This window comes from Diceros bicornis, chromosome 27, assembly GCF_020826845.1.
Source record: "Diceros bicornis minor isolate mBicDic1 chromosome 27, mDicBic1.mat.cur, whole genome shotgun sequence".
NCBI lineage: Eukaryota > Metazoa > Chordata > Mammalia > Perissodactyla > Rhinocerotidae > Diceros > Diceros bicornis.
Window position 1 is genome coordinate 46,370,213 of NC_080766.1, and position 20,819 is coordinate 46,391,031.

At 51.2% G+C, this 20,819-nt stretch overlaps 1 protein-coding gene across 1 annotated transcript; it reads right to left on the reverse strand.

Annotated features, from left to right (window-relative positions):
• Nucleotides 1–281: 281 nt before the first annotated feature.
• On the reverse strand, nt 282–15,807 carry LOC131393043 (cytochrome P450 4F2). The gene is made up of 12 exons (XM_058523415.1): nt 15,539–15,807; nt 13,353–13,497; nt 10,242–10,295; nt 10,023–10,150; nt 8,177–8,298; nt 7,156–7,426; nt 6,110–6,176; nt 5,796–5,925; nt 1,363–1,496; nt 1,202–1,266; nt 941–1,023; nt 282–542 (listed from the first exon to the last, which is right to left on the reverse strand). Exons 1-12 carry the CDS (start codon nt 15,734–15,736, stop codon nt 365–367), a joined length of 1,575 nt encoding a protein of 524 aa, XP_058379398.1. The 5' UTR covers nt 15,737–15,807; the 3' UTR covers nt 282–364.
• Nucleotides 15,808–20,819: the final 5,012 nt, after the last annotated feature.

The window sequence follows — 20,819 nt, forward strand, 5'->3', positions numbered from 1 at the left end:
CCTCTCTGACTCAGATCCTCAAATGTGCTCCTTAAGTCCATCCTTAACCCTGGTCTCTCTCCTGCTCCAACACCTCCCATGGTGCCCAATTACCTACATTTAAATACCATGATTAGTTTCTGGAAGACACCTCTATCAGCGTGGGGGCCCTGTGGTCAGCTGGAGAGGCAGTCAAACTGTTGGTCTCAGACACACCAGCCCCGCCTCCGCCCTACCACACCCCTTCCCCACCCTCCACAGTCACCCAGCGCCCCCTGCTGGCTCCCAGTGAGGCTCAGGCACAGGTGACAAAACAGTTTTATTCCTGGGAATCAGCAAAGTGGTGTGTGGGGTCAGGGTGGATCCCAGGCCAGGAGGCAGGGGCTCATTGCAGGCCCGTGCTCAGCGGCTCCACCCGCAGCCAAAGCCCGCCCTCGGCGCGCAGGATCAGCTCCGGCTTCCTGCGTGGCTCCTCCTCGTCCGGCAGGACACGGAAGCGCAACAGTGTGAGCGCCAGGACCACCTTCATCTCGGTCATGGCAAACGTCTGCCCGATGCAGTTCCTGCAGGCGGGAGCGCGGGCTCTGAGGGCGCCCGGGTCCCTCATGCCTGCACCATCGCGCCCGGAACCTGTCCCGGGACCCCGTGCCCGCCCGCAGGAGAGAGAAGGGGGCTAACCGTGCCTGGGACCCCAACGTGGGCTTGCATATTACCTGAGCATGGCCCAGACTCCAGCCCGCAGCTTGCAATAGCAGACAGGGGGAGGGGCTCTGAGCCACCAGGACCCTATTCCCCACACCAGTACCCACAACCTCCGGGGGAGGGGAGGGAAGGGAAGGAGAGCCCGAACTCTGACCATCTTCAGTTTTCCCCTTTCTGCCCCACAGTCATGGCTGGGATCTCAGTCCCAGACCCCCGCCCCCATCACCCCATCCCCACCACAGATGCCCGCTGCCCTCACCTGGGACCCGCCGAGAAGGGAATAAAAGCCAGAGGTGACCTCTCCTTGATGTTTTCTGGGTCAAAGCGAAAGGGGTCATAGACCTGAGGGTGAGGGCAAGACAGGTCTGCTGGGTGGGGTCTCCCAGGACTGCCAGCCTTGGAGAGGCAGATGTGTGTGTGGCGGGGGGAGGTGATGTCTGATTTGCCAGGTGGGAACCCTGCGCCCTCCTCTGGATCCCGTTACTGGAGTGGACAAGGATGGGGGGCGGGGAGGCAGCACCTCAGGGTCTGGCCACACGGATGGGTTGTGGTGGGTCCCGAAAATTCTGATAAGGCAGATAACACCTGTGGGAGAGGAGAAGCCAGTCAGGAAGAGGTCCTCCTTGCCTGATGGACCCGTCTTCCTGCCCAGGATGATCCTCTCCCCGACGTTGTGGGCACCTTTGGGGATGACCCGGCCATCAGGGAGCACAATGTCCTGGGTGCAGCGGCGGGAGATGACTGCCACTGGGGGATGCAACCGCAGACTCTCCTTGATGCACATGGTCAGGAAGGGCAACTGGGCCAGGTCATCCCTAACGAAATCCCGCAGTGATTATCCAGGGAGCAAGAACAGAGACCCCTCAGCCCTCCTGCTGCCCCATGAGATCCTCTCTCCCTACAGCAAAATAAATTCGAGATGGATCAAATATCTCCACTCTCGTTAAGGTGTGTTGGTTAAATATGTACAGCATTTTTGTATGACAACTGATGCTCAATAAAGTGGTTTTAAAAAGAAAGAAAGAAAAGCAATATTACAGAAGTGCCAGACAGAAAGTTTAGCCAGATATTTTTAGAAGCTTTTCTTAGCAAAACACAACACCCAAACCATAAAAAGATTTTCAAATTTGCATACAACTAAAATATTATTTATGGCAAGAGACCAAAACAAAAGGCAAGTAAATGAGTAAGAAGCAAAAAAAAACAGGTCCAATGTTTTACTCTTGTTTATCAGGGCACTAGAGATACTAGCTAATGCAATTAGACAAGGGAAAAAACAAGAGTAATGCAATTTGAAATGTGGAGGTAAAAATGTCATTTTTGGCAAAGAGTGATTTTATACTTAGAAAACACAAGAGAATCTGCTGGAAAACTTTTATAAATGTTGAAGATCCAGTAAGGTGGCTGAGTTCTTTTTCTTTATCCCTCTTCTTGTTGTTTGGTGATTTGAATTTTTAGTAGCTGATACAGGTAACTGTTCAAAATTGGAAAACTATAAAACACTGTCTCTGTGGCCCAATACCACTCATTTCTCCTCCTCACAGTTTGCCTAGGTTCTTATTTTTTATGTGTCCTTCCAGGGTTGTTTTGCATCCTAAAATATTATATAATATATACTATATACATTAAATAAAGTATAAAATTACATAGTATATTTACTCCCATAATAAAAGTTATATAGTCTATACGACATACACTGCTCTGTATCTTTTTAACAGGATATCAATTTCTTCTTGTGTATATGCTGGGATTTGCATCACAAACTGGGCCTCCATACCCTAGAATTATGAAATAATTTTCCCATGGTTTCCTCTGGAACTTTTAAGACTTTTATTTTTTGTTTTGAATCTTTGATTCATCTGCATGTTATCTTGTTATGAGACATGAGAATACGGTTGAATTAACTGTTTTCCAGGGAGCTTCCCAGTTGTTCCAAGAGCTTTTTCTAAATGATCTGGATTTTTCCTGTCGATGTGAGACTTCCTCTTTGGTATTTACTGTGTTCACAAAATTTATATATCCTATGTAAATAACAACCAGTTAGAAAAGATTATAAAAGAAAATATGATAATAATAACAATATGAAATATCTGGATTAAATTTAGCAAGAACTGTGAAATCTGTATATTCCAAAAGAACTTATAAACTTCTCTCAATCCAAATTGAAGATACGAATCACCACGTCAGCAAAAGTATCTAAGGGTTAACTTAGCAAATATGCATAAAATTTCTATGCAAAAACTGTAGACTCTATTAAAAGACTAAAGATTATTTGAATATCCAGAAATGGATATCCGTTCCACACTCTGGGATAGTGTGTGTTAATATTATGAAGTAATCCGTTTTCCACAAATCAATCATATATTCAAGTCAACCAATAGAATATATTGAATTCAAGCGAAAATCTACCTGACTTTTTTAGAAACTTGATAAACCTACTCTAAATTTTTTTTCTAGAAGAATAAACGGTCATGAAGAGCTAGGTCAATTTAAAATTGAAAGACTAAAAAGAGGAAGAACTATGCCAGATACGAAGACCTATCACAAAGAGGCAGGAATAAAAAAGTAGTGTGGCATCTCTGCAAGGACAGGGAAATAGACCCACGGAACAGAAGAGAGAGCTCAGAGACAGACACGGAAATAACAGACTTAACATGAGGTGAAGGAAGCCCACAAAACCCTAGGATTTGGATGGATAGAATGGCTGCACAAGAAAATTTGGACAAATTGGACTTTATAAAAACTAGCCAAAAGTACCCCCCAAAAGGTGGAATGTACAGCACGGTGAGTATAGTTTACAATACTGTATTATATATTTGAAATTTGCTAAGAGAGTAGATCTTAAAAGTTCTCATCACAAGAAAAAGAAAAGTTTGTAACTATGCATGGTGATGGAAGTTGACTAAACTTACTGTGTCAAGGATAACCCAAGTCTTCTCTGCAATGTCTCATTTAGGGCAATAATAACTTGTCCTCATCATTGTTTTCATAATTCAAAACTACTTTTCCAAAACTCATATTTTGAGAAAAAGTAAAGATCTCAAAGATATATTTTTGATGTACAGACGTGAATTCCCAGAGAGAAAGAGAGAGAGAGAGAGGAATAATATAACATGGATATAAGGATAGACGTCTTCTAAAAGGACACACGGGAGATCATTGACAGGAATTACTCCTAGGGTGAGATTAAGAAGGAAGTTCATTTTTATTATGAACCCTTTTGTACTCTTTTCTTTTTTGACCAAGTGCATAATTTTGTTTAAAGTCTTGGTTTAAAAAGCATGAAAGTGTTTCTTCACCTCACAGGACTGCTATGCTGATCAAAGACTTGGAGTGGAGAATACTTCCTCCAAAATGCCCATCCAGTCCAAGGCCTCCTCACCATCCCCCAGTCCCTGGCCTGGCTCAGGCCTCAGAATCTCCTCCCTGGGCCCCCATTCTACAGCTTGTCCTCTCTAGTAGATTCCCCACACAAGCCCTAGAAAGCTCTCTCTGGCACCAAGATCTGACCTGTTCTCCTTCTGCTCAAACACTTTCCATGGTTCCACATTGGCCCTGGTGTTCAAATTGGAGCCATTAACATTGCTTTCAAAGTCATCCACAACCAGCCTCTGCTGTCATTTCCCAGCCTCATCATCTCATCATGAGTCTCTCTCCCCACCCCCCTCTTTTTCTCTCTCTCTCCCTCCACTCCCTTCTCTCACTGCCTCACTCTCCTTCCTTCCCTTTATGCCTCAATTTCCCCTCTCTATCTCTCTCCCTCTCTTCCTCCCTTTTCCCCTCTCCTTTCTCTCTCTCCTTCCCGCAATTCTTTTCTCCCTCCATCACTCCCTCTCTTTCTCTCTATCTCCCTCCCTCCTTCCTTCCCTCTCTCTCTCCCTCTCTCTCTTTCCCTCTCTCTCTCAATTTCTCTCTCCCTCCTCTGCCTCCTTCACTCTCCTTCTCTCCCTTTGTCCCTCCATCCCTCCCTCTCTACCCCTCACCGTCTCTTCATCCCTCTTTCCCTCTCCTTTCTCTCTCTCTCCTTTCTCCCCACTCCCTTCTCCCTCCGTCTGTCCCTCTCTTTCTCTCTCTCTCCCTCACTCTTTTATTTATTTATTTATTTATTTTACCCCCCCCAAAGCCCCGGTAGATAGTTGTGTGTCATAGCTGCACATCCTTCTAGTTGCTGTATGTGGGACATGGCCTCAGCATGGCCGGAGAAGTGGTGCGTCGGTACGCGCCTGGGATCCCAACCCAGGCCGCCAGCAGCGGAGCACACGCACTTAACCGCTAAGCCACGGGGCCACCCCATCCCTCACTCTTTCCTTCACTCTCTCTCTCCCTCTGCCCTCTCCTTCCTCTTCACTTTCCCAGGCTATCTTCTTAACCTAACTGTACCCCAACTACACCCCAATATCTACTGATCAGCATTCAAGGTCTCAGCTGAGACACTCTCTCCACCCTCAGCCTAGTCTATCTTGCTCTGAACCCAGCCCTCCCCACGTGGACTGAGAGCGTCCTGAACTGGGACTATTCCCCCACCAGGCTGGGAGCTCCTGGAAGGCAAAGGCCAGGTCTAGGTCCTTCTCAAGTCTCCAGGACGCAAAATGGGGCTGGAAAGAACTGGAGAAGGCACAGAATTGGAGATGGGAAGGCAGTGTGGCAGTGTCTGCTGAATGCGGACTGGATGGATGAAGATGCAGGTGTTCCTGGACAAGAGCTGAATGACTTTAACCCCCAAGTGTCCCCTGTGAATTCTGGACTGCACAATGTGATAGGAATTAGGAGGCAGGAGACCAGCAGTCATTCAGGCAGTGAAGATGTTTGAAAAAAGATGTGATTTCAGAGAGAAAAGAAAGGAGTGAGTATTCACTCACTGAATACGTGCTAAGGGGCATCATTTGACCTCACACATTGTCACTAATTCTCTCAGCAGCCCAGATGTTTCTGTTCCAAAGGCTGTAACCTTTCCCCTGCTATCCAGGCTGGTTAACAGACCCTGCCTGTGGGTCCTGCTCCTATTCCCACTAAACAAAAATGACAGAATTGACAAAAAGATCTTCCCCCTTTTCAGCTGGGGAGCAGAGCTAATGAGATGGGTTCAGGAACAGACCATGTGAACCTCCACTCACCACTCAATCTCCTTAGGCTCACGGTCCCTCAGGAGCTCTTGCACCTCCTGCCGGCAATGCTCCTGGTATTCCGGGTGCTTCGCGAGGTTGTACAGGACCCAGGAGAGGCCGCTGGCTGTGGTGTCATGCCCTGAGAGGCAGGCAGACAGGCTTGGGTCTCTGGGTTCTTCAGCACCAGAGGTGGACAGTGCCCTTACATTAAGGCCATCGGGGAGGATGGGGAGGAGGGGGAGGATGAGGGGCAATGGGGTGGTCTAGGGCCCACATGCCAAGTCCCTGGAATAAAGAGACCCCTGCTCCCTCTGCAGTCTCACCCTCAAACATAAAGGTGTCAGCCTCAGCTCGGATGTCCTCATCCGACAGTTCCTTCCCATCTTCATCCTGAAGAGAAAGCAAGATCCACCAAATCACACCAATTCTGAGGGGCCCTGACGCAATCTCTGAAGCTCCATCATCCACCTAGAAACCCAACCCAACCCTGCACTCCTGGACCTCCCTTGCTCACTGTCACCAGAGGCCCCACCCCACAGGCCTCCTCCTTGGCATCCTTGCCTCCTGTCTTGTCCCTATGGGAGGAATGAATGATCCATGAATATCTTCATGCTTCTACATGGTGATGGCTTTCTGAGAAGAATTTATTGACAAGCTGGGTTACAGGATGATTGACTGGCAACTTGCCTTGGAAGTTAGAGATTGAGCGTTGCTCCAGAGTGATTTGCTCACATTCTAGGATAGTAAATTCAGAGATTCCTTACCTCCTCTGGAGATAAACCTATAGAAGGTATAGACACTGCCTTCTCACTGAAGAGGATTTGTTTATACTCCAGCTTCTCTCTCTCTGTCTCTCTCTCTCTGTCTCTGTCTCTCACCATAAGGAAGAAGAGGTAGATGAGTCAGTGGTCCTATGTAAGTTCCAGGATTCATAATGTGGAGGTACCTCTCTTGTGATGCAAGCATGGCTTCATGTAGAGGTAAAAGTGTTATATCACCCTCGGGGGAATTTGGGAATGTGGAACAAGAGCCACAGTTCTACTCTGGCTACTGTTACTTCTGTCAGCAATAAATGGGCTGGTCTGATCCAGGGTTATGAGATATATGTATATATGAGAACATATACACATATGACTAACTTATTAAGTAGAATAAAACCTAAAGCTTTACGCAGCTTCAGACATAGAAGGCTCCCACAGGCTGCATTCCACACAGTCATCTCTAAAACTTATCCCTGACCTGTCCTTCCCTCACTGAAGTACTTTCCATGGCTCCCCAGGACCCTTCAGATCGAGTCCGAGTTCTTTGATCTGACATTTGAAATCTAGGTTCATTCTACCTCTTGAATTCAGATCCCAGAGAAGCCCACCTTGGTCAGCAGGAGCACATCAATGAAGTCCAATGTCTTGACCTTAGCCTTGGCCTTGAGGAAGTCATCAAGACCCTGATTGGGGAGGGTGTGGCGCCGCTCTTGGATGACAGCATCTGTGAAGTCGTGCACCAGGCGGCAGGCCCTACGGAAGCGTCGTCCGTCAGGGGTGAGGTGGTACAGGAAGTCCATGTGCAGGAAGATCTGCTCATGCCGTTTTGTCACAAGGGCACTGAGCTCCAATATGGCAGCAATATATTCACTAGGCTTCCTGCAGGATAGGGCATGAAGGGAGGCAACAACTTAGCTCACCTGAAACCCAGGAAACACCTCCCACCAGATGCCAGGAGCTAACTCCCATGAGGAAACTGAATATCCAGGAACAGATGGCCCCACACATACATGGTGGGGATGATTCAGGAGCCACGACTGTCTAGACTTTCTTCTCTCCCTGCCTCCTATCTCTGCGAGCTGCGTCCATGCCCCAGGTACCTGGGGCACAGCTTAGACATCATGCTTCTCTCCTCTCTCTCCTTCACAGTATCTGCCCCTTCTCATTCCCAAAACTGTCCAAACAGCTCAGACCTTGTCCTCTCTCAACTGGTCAATGGACCCAGCCCCTCCCTAGTCTCCTTGGATACAGTGTCAATACCACCTGTGTCTACATGACAGTCGGTCTTCTTTAGAGTCAGATGTCCAAACTCAGCTTTGACCACGGCCCTCATCTGCTGAAACACCATCCATGCTTCCCTGGAAATCTCAGGATAAAGATCCTTTGCCTGGCTTTTGAACGTCATGAAGATCTACCCTCACCTACTCCTCCAACTCATTTCCCAGGTGTCTCCAAACATTTCTACCTACTTGAAAGGATTACTCTTTCTCTTTCCCCTTCCCTGTTTGTCACTGTCCATCTCTGATCCTTCTCATTCAGGAAGGCCCTTCTGATGGCCCTAGTCAGTCCTCCCTCCATCTACCCCATGGGTCTATGGCCCATGTTCCCAGGTCCTGGGCAAGGACTCACTCTTGGCAATTGCTGTCAAAACTGAAAACACATTTCTGCAGACTGTCCAGGGTCATGAGGCTGATGTGCTCAAACATGTCCAGATGGGCACTGCCCTCTGAGGCCAGGTGCTTCCACTTGGTCTGGGCAGAGAAAGGGGCAGAGCTGGGGCTGGGACCTGCCTCCTCTGAGACCCTCCCCAACCACCAAGATGGGCCTCACCCAGATCCAGCAGCTTTGCCCCTGGCACCAGTCCCCAGGGAGGATCAGGCTTGAGTGGGAGTGGAAGCTGTTACTACTAGGACATGCAGACCCCACTGCTGGATGTCAGAAGACCTGGGCTCATCTCCTGGCTCTGCCTCCTACACTCTGTGTGCCCTTGGTCAGCTCATTGCCCTCGTATGGGCTCCACCTGTCAAATCCTCAGTAGCAGTTAAGATGACGTACTTTGGAGTCAGATAAACCAGGCTGGAAACCCATCTCCACTTTTTATCTCACTGGCCAGCTGTGTGAACTCAGGGAAGCTTCCTAACCTCTCTGAGCCACAGTTTCACCATCTCTAAATGGGAAAAATTATCCCTCCCTCACAGGGTGGTAAAACTAACTTAGACAACATATGTCATGGACTTGGCAGGGAGCTTCTTCCATATAGAGTGTGCTCAATAAACCTTACCGTTCATCATCTTTGCTGTTATAAATTCATTAGGAAAATGTCCCGTGTTGGTCATGGTAGTCTTCCATGGACTCTGAGCATGCTGCACATTCTTGCTGGGTATGGCAAAAAATTCAAGGCCCTGATGTTCTTTACCTGGGCCATTTCTCAGAGTTGTGTTTGCAGCAAACAACGCTGAGAGATGAGGTAATGTCTCCCTCTGTACAAATATCAGGCTTGCTTCTAATTGCTATAAAAGTCATACAGTCCCTAAGACTAGTGCTCCTCTCCTGCAGTGCAACGCACCCTATGAACAGGTGCCCATCAAAGCCCACCTGTGTCATCCTCATGGGATTTGGAGACTTGGAGAAAGAATGAAAACCAACAAGAGGCATGTGCCACTTGTTGTGCCATGAGTAATAAACTGTCCTTTGTCTCCGACCCAGGAGTCTTGTGTCTTCTGGCAGAACGCACAAAACAGTAATGCGCTTACTTGTCAGCTTGCAAGTATACAACAATCCCACTTCACAAAACAACCACCTCCAATGCTTCCCTTCCCTACATCCATATCCTCTGCAATGTGATTGCAAACTTCCTTGAGGAGGTAGAACCTACTTCACCACCCCTTCATTCTGTGCTGGCCTTTTGACTTGCTTTGGCCAACGGGATAAAAATGATGAGGTGATCTTCCTAAACCTAGACCTCGAGAGGCATTGCAGCTTCCTCTCAGTGTCTTGGAACCCTGCCTTTGCCATGTGAACAAGCCTGAAATGCCTTCTGGAGGGAGAGAATCACATGAAAGGATTGTCCCAGCTGAGGTCATCCTAGGTCAGCCAGCCAAGCCCCAACCAAGCCCCAACCAAGCCCCAAACGTGTGAGAGGACTTAGCCCAGATCAGCATAGCCACGTGACCCATCACTATCATCAACTGTGTCTCAGGATTCCAAGGCTTCTGTGAGGGAAACATATAAACTAACATGTGAGCACCCACTATGTGTCAGGGACATGACTCCATTACATGACGACCACTCTGTAAAGTGAGGCTTATTATCTCCAGTTTACAGCTGAGGACACTGGGGCTCAGAAAGGAAAAGCAATGGTCCCAACCACCCAGAAGAGCTAGAATTGTATATAGAAGGTGCATATAGAAAAGATGTCTCTGAGCCCCCATCGTCCCCAAGGCTCCTGCTGGGACCTTGGGTTCAAGAGACTCACGTGCATGATGTTCACACTGTCATTGAAAATTTTCACGTAGGGCTTCAGGATGTTGAAGTGGAAGGCGGGTGTCAACATGCGGCGGTGCCTGCTCCACTTGTCACCTGCACTCAACAGGAGCCCATCCCCTAGTAGGGGCAGCCACAAAAAGTCAGTTGGGGCAGCACCTTCCCCTGACCCCAAGGTTTTCCCCAATCCACTTCACACACAGTTACTCACCCAGCCAGGGCTTCAGGAAGCTGTAGAAGACTATGTCCTTGGGCGCGATGGCAGCTGACATGATTGAGGACCATCAGGGGCCATGGAGAGGGGGAGGGGAGGGACTTCTGATGTGGGGTGGAGCCCCAGGCAGAGGTCTGCATTCCCCTCCAAGCCCAGCATAGCAGAAGCGAGGTGAGGGGAAGAGAAAGCCAGGAGGAGGAGGGAGGTGAAGGGGAACCACACCAGGCTGAAGCACAGTGTAGAGCAAAGGCAGAGCCCACAGACACACCCCCACGTGCTTAGATGCACCCCAGCAGATCCCAGCACCCCTTGACATGGCTCTTAGATGGTCCAACATGTTCTAAACACCCTAGCCCAGCCCAGCACTCAACAAAACGCCTCTATAGGGACCTAAGACACCACATCTGCCCAGCACTCTCTGACATCACCTGGGACATCTGATATTGTCTCACCATGTGTTAACAGGTCCTAACATGAAACAACATCATGACATACCCTGACGTGACACAACATACTCTGACATGGACCCAAAGACTATCTGACATGACCTCAGTGTGTCCCACAGACAGGACTTAAATGCAATTCCATTAATGTCACAGACATGGACCAGGCATGACCTAGAAATATCCTAACACCTGCCTCAGACAAGACTCACAACAGGTCTCAGGCACTCCCAGAGGGACTCTGAGTCCCAAACCTCAGACAAACCCCTAATGTGGCCCAGACATGACCAGCAGGAGACCCAGACAAACTCAAGTGGCATCAAACAAGAGCCAGACAGACTCTGAGATGCCTCAAATGTCCTTGACCACAACCAAGCCCCAGATGTGATTGAAACCATCTCCATTTGATCCCAGGAATAACATATACAAAGTGTAACATATACCAGCTGTAACCAAGTGTAACAGATACGAGGTGTAAACAAGTGTAACATATGCCAGGCGTAACCGAGTGTAACATACACCAGGTATAACCAAGGGTAACAGATACCAGATGTAACCAAGTGTAACAGATACCAGGTGTAACCAAGTGTAACAAATGCCAGGTGTAACCAAGTGTAACATACATCAGGTGTAAGCAAGTGTAACAGATACCAGCTGTAACCAAGTGTAACATGTATCAGCTGTAACCAGGACCCAGGTGGAAACAGAAACGTGACCAGACATGACCATACAGCATACGTTACACAGACACACCCTTGGAGTGAGCAGACATGACCAGAGATAGAGCAGGTGGGGATCCAGGTCAGACAGAGGCAGTGGCATCTCTGCCACAGCCCCTCCTATCTGTACCTCAGTCACCTGCCAAGCAGGAGGCAGCACAGAGACCTCAGCAGTGGGAAACCTGTGGCCAGTGTGTTGTCTGCCTGGAGCAAAAAGCTCAGGCTCGATGCGGGTCGGGTGGAAGATGTGGATGACTGCATGCCAGGGCCCCACCCGCCAGCAGCACACATCCCCATAGGTGCTCACCAGGCCCTGTGTACAGGAGACCTTCCTCTGAGCTCCAAATCCGGAGAAGGACAAAGAGGAACCAAATCACTCTTCCAGTGGCCAGAGGGAAGGACCTGTAGGGCAGAGGCCCTGACCTGAGCCTCATGAATCCCATCCAGCAGCTCATCCTCCTCCTGGGGTCCCTCCCCACACCCTCAATACACAAGATTGGAGTCCCTCAGTTACAGGGACAGAAAGGGTCCTTCCCCGTGTGAATCCCAAACACCACGTTCACCTGGCTTCTCTTCTATCCCCATTCTCCAGTCAAGGAGACTGAGGCTCTGAGCGAAGGAGTCACTTGCCCACAGCCTCCCAGGCCATAGGTGGCGTGCCTGAGACCCTAGCCCAGGTATGTCTGAATCCAGGGCCTCAGTTCTCAACCATCGAACTGCTTTGAACCCCAAAACTATAGTTCTGAGAACCCTATGCCTGCCAAGACTGAGAAATCAGAGTCGCACTGACTGTAAGAGGAACTGGTCCAGTGACATAAGCCAGGCAAATTAAAGCGAATCCTGCAACTTTCCCTGGAATGGTTGGGAGGAGCACACTTTTCCATGGGAGTTGAGCTTCTGGGACTCATCTTTGCCAGCGTGAGAGTGAAGCCATCACAGAGGAACAAAAACTAAAAAACGGAGACTGATTCCTGATGACATTGTTTGAGACCTGGATCCAGCCATGCCTGAAGACATCCCTGGACTTGACAGTCGATTCCCTTTCTTTGCTTAGACCATACAAGGTTGAGTTTCCACTACTCACAACTGAAAGGGACCTCAGCAGCCAGAGAGAGCTGGGGACCTGCTCAGACTCACCCAGCATTTTGGTGTTTGAGCCAAGGTCTCTGTTGGATGCTGCCTGATCAGCCTGTTCAGCCTGGTCTGTCTGAGCGTGAGAAAGGTAGAGGGCAAGAGAAGGGAGGCTGGCTGGGGTGGGGACTCCTTGGGGAGATTCCTGAGGCCTGGAGCAGGAGGGCAATGAACTTGAAGTGGACAAGCCACAAGAGGGAGTAGAAGGAATCAGCCGATCAGAGGTGGACATTGTGAAAATAGCGGCCCAGATCCTCCACCATCCTCAATCCCTCATTGTTCTGGGCCTGGGGATGGGCAAGGCCGAAGCCAGGCCTGGCAGGGGCCTCGGATGCTGTCTTGCCCACTGCATCCCTCTGCCCTCTGCTTTAAAACATTTCTGCTCATTGTTTCAGACACAGTGCCAGCAACTCCTCCTCCAGGAAGCCCTCCAGCCTGCCGCAGCAGAGACTATGCTTCTCCACTGGGCTGCCTCACTTCTCTACCTCTGTCCCATTCCTGACCACAGCAGCCTGGGGAGCTCTCTATCTAGACCTGTCTTCTCAAGATTGGGGATCCCCCCAGTACAAGGCCTTGGATTGAGGCCTCTTTGTGCCCCAGTGGTGTCCAGGACAGCAGGGCAGGGGTAGAGCAGCAGTGGAGGAAAGAGGTGCTGACATGGGGGTCAGTGAATACATGAAGGAAAGAGGAATACGGCTGAGATAGAAGGGGGCAGAGGGCCAGGGTCCTGCAGAGGCCACACAGAAGCTTGGCAGGAGCACCTAGAAGCCCTTGGATGTGCGACGGCACCCACCACCACAGCTCTGCGTGGGTACCTGAGGCACTGAGGACAGTCTGGACTATGTCAGGGTGGCAGAGATTGACAAGAGGAATGATGGGGCCCAGCCAGGTCACAAATCCCTGGGGGTAGTTTGCCACCAGCCGAGTTACATCTCTCATGCCCTGCTCCTCCGGAGGGAACTGCAAACAAGACAGAGATGATCACTCCCCAGAAAGAGCCACAGCACGTCCCCCTGAACCTCTGCAGTGGAGAGTGTGTCCAGATTCTGCAGGGATGGAGGAATCTCTGCTTCCTCCTACTCCTTCCCTCTCCGGCAGGAGGGTCCTTGAGGCCTCTCCATGTCCCAGTGTGTATCCAAGAGCAGGGAGAAGACACGCTCTCTGTCCACAGAGATGCCAAAATGTCTGGAGAAGACTGATTTTCCTCATCCTGGGAATGGTTCCACCCCTGGGGAGGCACAGTGGGGCGTCCTCATGGGGGAGGTTTGTGCAGGGCAGGGTGGCCTCAGGACCTGTCTCTGGGGCTCATTCTCACATACTTCCAAGTCCTGATCTGTCCACACGGGCTCTGGTTCCTCAAATACTGAAGGGTCTGCAGACTGGGGACCTTCAACGCCAGGCATGTCCCTTACGCGACAGATATGAACTCTGCCAGTCAATCAGGAGGGCAGCTCCCACCTATGAGAGACTTCACTCTCTCTCACAGTGCGTCCTGTCTGTCACTCTGTCTCACACAGTGCATCCCTTCTGTTTCTCTATCTCTTGCAGTGCGTCCTGTCTGCCTCTCTCTCTCTCTCTCACAGTGCATCCTGTCTGTCTTTCTGTGTCTTCTGAACCCATGGGCACACTCATAAATTGTGTCATTTACAATTAAAAACCCTGACTCCTTGTCTTCCAAAAGGTAAGAGTGTCCGTGTTGGCTCCTGGTGATGTGTTGTCTCCAGTTCCTCAGGATTCAAAGCCTGACAAACATCCCCAGGTGCTCCAGGCAGGCGAACATAGTCATTTTCACCTTTGTGACACCCTCCCTTCTCCCTGATTATGCTGCGGTGAAAATTCAAAGCACTTGAAAGCATTGACCCAAAGAGGTACGGTGACTCAGCCGAGGTCACACAGCAAGAGGGGCTAGGGAAGGGAAGAGTGACTGATACGAGCTCCCACGGCTGAGGCCCTAGTTGAAGAAGCAAAACTGCACTAACTGTAGTGATCCCATTGCCTCCAGCTCTCCCTGAGAACATTCCCAACCCAGAATCTCAGGAACCCTTCACGATGAGCTTTGGAATGTCCCCGCTCTGAACTTTGCCACAATGAACAGTAAAATCACAGGAAGTCCTCCCCCAGGCTGTAGCTCTTGCCCTGGGAAGGAAAGGACAGCTGTACTCATCACTCAGCTGGTCTGGGGCGTGGGAGGGGCTGGACGCTCATCTCTTTGGCTTTGATGGAGAGAGGTGATAGCATGTTCACCACTGAGGTCACCACACGTTATTTTGAGTGCTTGCTGTATGCCAGCCCCTGCGCTGGCCCTGCAGTGTGCTTCCAGAGCTACTATCAAGTTGGTGAGGTAGATAATAAGTAATTGGAGAATTAATGTTTAATTAAGCTGGACCATGGCCGAGTGAAAGGTCAAGGGCTGGGGTGTGGGCAGGCAGTGGAGGAAGGCTTCTGAAAGGGGAGTGAGCGGCCTAGTTGATCCAGAATAGGCACCGGGGCCCCTTTGCATATCTTAGGGGGGAAGAGTCAGATGAGAGAAAGGTGTCCTAGGAAGGAGGGTGGGGAACTGTGCCCTGTGGGCGGGAGTGGGCAGGTCATAGCTAATTCTTGCAGCCCAGAGTGAGCACACGCAGTGAAATGGGCCAGGCAGGGTGTGGACCCTGGACAGTGCCCCTGAAGTCATCTCAAGCTCAGTGGTGGAGTCTGTGGGAATGTCAGGGGGTCTGGCTCTGTGCAGCCCACCCTGGGAGCCTCTCAGAGGTGCACTAATGTGGGGCAGACAGGCGAGAAGTGGATCCAAAGCAGACTTGGGGTGGGAGGACAAGGATGTGGGAAAGGCCTGGGTTGGCAGAGCAGAGAATGAGTGAGTGAGGACAGAGGGGCCTCCTGGGCCTCCCTCACACTTCTCCACAGTCCTAGACCCCAGCTCCACCCCCAGAACCCCATTCCTGCCACTTCAGGAAGTCCATCCACCCTGACACCCCAGACCCTTCCTGTTGCCCACACTCACCAGGCCCAGGTGACCCAGGAACCAGTTCCGTTTGGGGGGCTGAGGGAAACATCGGAGGTGGCGAACGTTGTCATAGAAGGTGTAGGTCCAGGCCAGGATGCGAGCCAGGAGCCAGGAGGCCGCCACAAGTAGCAGGAGCAGCCACGGGGACGCTGCCAGCGGCCCGAGTCCCAGCCAGGACAGGCTCAGCTGCGGCATCCTGCAGGGCAGACGGGGTGGAGGTGAGCTCCTGAGGTCCAGGAAAGGCGTGATGTTGGTGAGCTTGAGACAGACACAGACAGCTCACAAAGACAGGGAGAGGGCCACGGGTATGAAGGACAGGGACAGGGAGGGGCAGGGATGATGGGTGCTGGGGACAAGGCAGAGAAGGCTCAGAGAGGGGAGGGGGATCCAGGGAAATTCACAGGAAGAGAGGGAGACAGACAGAGAAACACAGAGACAGAGAGACAGAGAGAGAGACAGAGACAGAGAGAGACAGACAGAGACGGAGAGAGAGACAGAAACAGAAACAGAGAGAAGGGCGAGAGAGAGAAAGAGAGACTAATGAATAAATGCCCAGACTGAATCAGGGGAAGGTTCCCAGAGGCTCCAGTTGCTAGGAAACCACCAATCCCCAGGCCAGCTCGCTCCCTGGAGCCACCCCTTCTTGGGCAGCACCCTTCTCCACCCCAGGTCAGGACCTCCAGCCCTCTACCCAAGCCTGGCACCTTCTCTCTGGAGCAGCACAAGACCTCCCTTCCTCTGCTCCTGGGAAGTGTTTTCCCCTGGCCCATGACCTCAGGGAGGAGGCCAGGGCCAGGCTAAGCCAGCCAATCCCAACAAGCCTGCTTACCTCCTCCCCACCTGGCAGCCCGCCCAAAGGGAGGGTTGGGGAAGAGGGCTCCAAAATTGTCAAGAGAGGCCTAGGAACCAGCTCAGGGTCACATGGCGTGGACACTGGATCCTCAGGACTCAGCACCTCCCACATGGGGTGGGTGTGCAAGATGGGAGGTGGGCAAAGGTCACTCTATGCTCCAAGTTTACAGTCGCCCCTGCCCTTCTGAGGGCAGGGTGTGGCAGGTGAAAAGTTGAACTTGAGAGTTCATGTGTCAGGTGAGCAGGGCCATGCCAAGCCTTGCCCCCAAACATCTCCCAGGCTCCTGTCCACATGGGGGCCAGGAGGGTGTCATGCACTGTTGCTCGGTGCAGAATCAGGAAGCATAGAGACAGGAAGCCTCTGGCCTCTGAGCCTCACAGCCTGGCAGGAGTTCAGTACCTGCCTCCAGGCAGCCCAGGGCCTGGGTTGAGACATGACTGCTGGGAACAGGAACAAGGGCACCAGCCTAGCTAGGGATTACCCACATCAGACTCTGGGGGTAAGGAGCCCAGTCAGACGAGGGCACCTGGAGGAGTGGGGTTGAGGCTGCAGGGGGCTGTGAGAGCATGGGGTCCAGACAGGGGAGGGCAGAGCTGGGAGACCCTGAGTGGAGTCCTGCCCATCCTCACTTTGACTGTGAGCTATGCCGGCTCTCTCTGTGCTCAGTCTTCCATCAGGGAAATGGGATGTGGGATGAGGGCCTGAGAGGGGGCACAGAGGGGTTCCTCAGGAAGGTGGGAAAGATCAGGAGCCCCAAAAAGATGGAGTGAAGGGACAGGACTGGTGCCTAGAACTTCTGCTGCAGTGTGCCTATACATAAAGTAGACATACTCTGTGCAGAGGACTATATGTAAAGTGTGCCTACTCTGTGCTGGGTGCTCTATGTAAAGTATGCCTACTGTGTGTCAGGTGGTCTACATAACGTAAAACTACTCTACACAAAGTACTTTTACAAAAAGCGTGCCTACTGTGTGCCAGGGACTCTACATAAAGTGTACCTACTATGTGCCAGCTATTCTACATAAATCCTGTTTACTGTAATTCAGGTATTCTACATAAAGCATGCCTACTGAGGGCCAGGTTTACTACATAAAGAGCACCTACTGTGTGTTGGGTACTCTACATAAAGCATGCCTACTGCGTGCGTGGTACTGTACATAAAATGCTCCTTCTCTGTGTCAGGTGATCTACATAAAGTAAACCTACTGTGTGCTAGATGTCCTGCCAGAAAGAGAATGCATCACCCTCCCCTCAGCTCTCTGGGCCAGCATCCTGGGATCAGGCAGAGAGACCCAGGTGGTGGCATCTGCAAGACGGAAGGTACCTCTTTAACAGAAGAGTAAACTGAGGCACAGAGAGGGCAAGCCTCTAGCCCAAGTTGCAGAGCTGGTCATAGTCCCAATCCCAAGCCTTTTCCCTCTACTGTGCTGCTCCACTCCCACTCATAAGGGATGATGCCCCATTAATTCCGGGACATTTATAATGGGAGAATCTCAGGCAATGTGGTGACCCCAGAGGGGAGACATCTCGAGGCCCCTGTGTCACCACGTGGACCATCCTCCCTTATCCAGGATGCACCCAATGGATCTAGTGCTCTCCTCCTGGCCCTCCCTTGATCCTGTCCAGAACCGCCCTACGGGATGGTCTCAGGTGAGAGAACTTGAAGGATGGGCTCCTGGCAGAGCTCCTGAGCAGGAGAGGGGGGAAGACAGTCCTCCTGACCCTGGTAGGATGTTGGGGAGACCCCACACCTCCCTCTCCCCACTCCCACTGGCTGGTGGACTCAGGTCCTAAAGCCCTCAGTGGGGTGTGTGCACCCTCCCCCAGAATCTCCTCTCCATACACTGAAGCTGACTTCTCCTGCTGGCAGGTCCACTCATGTCAGGGTTGGGGGCAGGGCCAGACTATGATAAACCAGGCAGAGTCCTGGGACATGCAGGAGAAAGAACCTCCAGAACCCACAGGGGCTTAGCTCACTGTGGACCCACTGTGTGCCAGGAATGGGCAGTCAGCCTAGAGCAGGGATGGTGTCCACTGCCAGCATTTGCCAGCATAAACCACTGAAACTGTTTTAAGCTCTATAGGTATATTAAACTTTTTTTCATTTTACAGGTGATAAACTGAGGCTAAAACTTTTTGAGTGACTTGCCCAAAGTCACACAGCTGGTGGAGTCACACTGGGAGCCCTGGACCACTAAGCTGTGCTCCTTCATGTCTGTCAGTGGGCATTTTGTTAGTGCCACCTCCCAAGATGTGGGAATAATTGAAAGAGACAATGCATGTAAAACACACAGGGCAGAGGAAGCGCTTCATAAGTGCTGGTCGTTGTTATTGCTGTTGTTGTGTAGTCACCTAGCCCTGCAACATCATGTTCATGAGCCCATGTTTACAGCAGAGGAACTGGAGGCTCACAGAGGTGAAGCCACTTACTCCAGCTGCACAGCAAGTCAGGTAAATACAACACTGGGGTGACAGCAAAGCTTAGAACAAAGGCGCTCATTAAACAACCAGGGAAGAAAGACAGGTTTGCCGACATAAGCTCTAAGACCCTAAGGCTCCTCAAAGTGTAGTCCTCGATACTCCACCATCTGTATCACCTGAGAGCCTGCAGGACATGCAGAATCTCGTGCCTCTGCCCAGAATACTGACAGAACTGCATCTAAATAGATCTACAGGGGAATTGTGTATACACTCCCTCCAGTTTTAAGAAGTGTTGCTTTAAGACCCTTGAGTCCTCGTTCTGTGAGGGATACGGGGAGAGAAGCGCCTTCAACCCTCTGATTCTCAGAGGATTTTTCAGGTACAAAATAAGGAGAAATATCTATACCTCCTGGGGCTGTTCACACACATGGTTCTATGTTTATTGAATACCTATTGTGTGCTAGGCACTGGGAATGCAGCCGTGAACAAGGCAGGGGCCATCCCTGCTGTCAAGGGGCTCATGTCTAGTGGGGAGATGGGCACCAATCAAAAAAATGCTCAAGAACGTATCAGACAGTGATAAATGATGTGCCTGGGGGAGGGATCCTACCTTAGCCAAGGGTCAGGGTGAGCAGAGGCCTGAAAGAGGAGGGAGAGTTCCCAGGGCAGGCATGGTGGGGGACATCCAGGCTGCACAGGAAGGCAAGTGGGCTCTTGTTCCTTTGATCCTGGGGCTGAGAACACTGACGCTTGAGACCGTGCAATTGATCCTTAGGAAGGCCGAGGTGGGCAGCAAAGTCTGGCCCCATGTTAAAGCTGTAAATGGCTGTTGAACTTTCTCTGGCCATAGCAAGGACTCACGCCCCAGTGGGCCTCTGCAGCCCTCATGAGGGTAGGATCTATTGGCCCAGGGCTCCCCTGATTCCTGGATCAGGTGATAGAAGGGAAAAAGGAGCCAGCATGGGAGGTGGGAAGCCTCTTGTGGGGGTTTCTGTTCTGAGCCTGAGCAGGCTGGAGAATCCCCAATTGTTTCTCATTCAACAAGGAACATCTCAGCTGCCAGATCACACCAGCCTGGCTTATGGGATGTCTCCCAGCCAGTGGTGGAGGGAGGGCAGCCACACAGAAAGGCAGAAGCTAGTCCTTCCACCCCCACCCAGAGCTGAGGAGTGGGAAAATGTGTGTCAGACCAGGGGTAGCAGTCATTCTGTGAGTCAGCAGCCTCAGGAAGGCCTGTCACCCCTTGGAGCCTCAGTCTTCACATCTGTAAACTGGGCCTGATAACACCTCAGTGTCGAGGGCCATCAGCATCATGGTGGAGTGAGCCACTCCCTTTGTCTGTCCTCTCTAAGTTATAAGTGGTCAGACACCCAGTGACTGACAAAAGACTCCCAGCACAGCACACCAGAGCACCTGAGGGATCCACATATCTGTAAATCTGAAGGTGAGTGGACTGAATATCTGAGAGGAAGTGGAACTAGGGGAGCAGCCCATCCCCTTCGCCCAACAGCAGCAATCTTAAATGTGGATCCTCACACCAGCACACATGCCAGTGACCACAGGCTGCAGGGCAGACATGGTACTCATGGCTTGGCCTCTGTCCCTCCCCACAGCAGTGGCATGGGGTGCACACACCTGAGGCTTCAGGACACAGAGTGGTGCCAGTGACTCAGACCCTCCCCCTCCCTGGCAGTGGCACTGGTGTCTCCAGCAGTGAGGACAGCAACCAAACTGTGGATTTCAGCAGCGTGAGCAGGGTGCCCTGACCTGAGGCCTCAAGGAGCACACCTGTGGGAACCAGTGACCAAAAACTGTCAGGCCAGCAATAGCACCTGCAGCTTAGCCCCTGCATCTCCCCCAGCAGTGCCAGGTGGCATCTGTGACCTGCGGCTTCAGGACCCAGAGCAGAAACTGAGACCCAGCCCCCAGTAGTGGCATCCTAAACACCAGCTCTACAAGCAGCAGGGCTGCATACAAGAACTCAGGCCCCAGCAGCAACTGTGA

What these genes read in the sequence shown, in the direction of transcription:
- LOC131393043 (XM_058523415.1), bottom strand. Translation starts at nt 15,736, where the DNA reads ATGCCGCAGCTGAGCCTGTCCTGGCTGGGACTCGGGCCGCTGGCAGCG. An exon ending in ACAGTGTGAACATCATGCAC is followed by an intron (nt 8,299 to 10,022) that starts GTGAGTCTCTTG and finishes TTCTCTGCCCAG; the next exon opens with ACCAAGTGGAAGCACCTGGC. An exon ending in ATGTGCTCCTGCTGACCAAG is followed by an intron (nt 6,177 to 7,155) that starts GTGGGCTTCTCT and finishes CTTTCTCTTCAG; the next exon opens with GATGAAGATGGGAAGGAACT.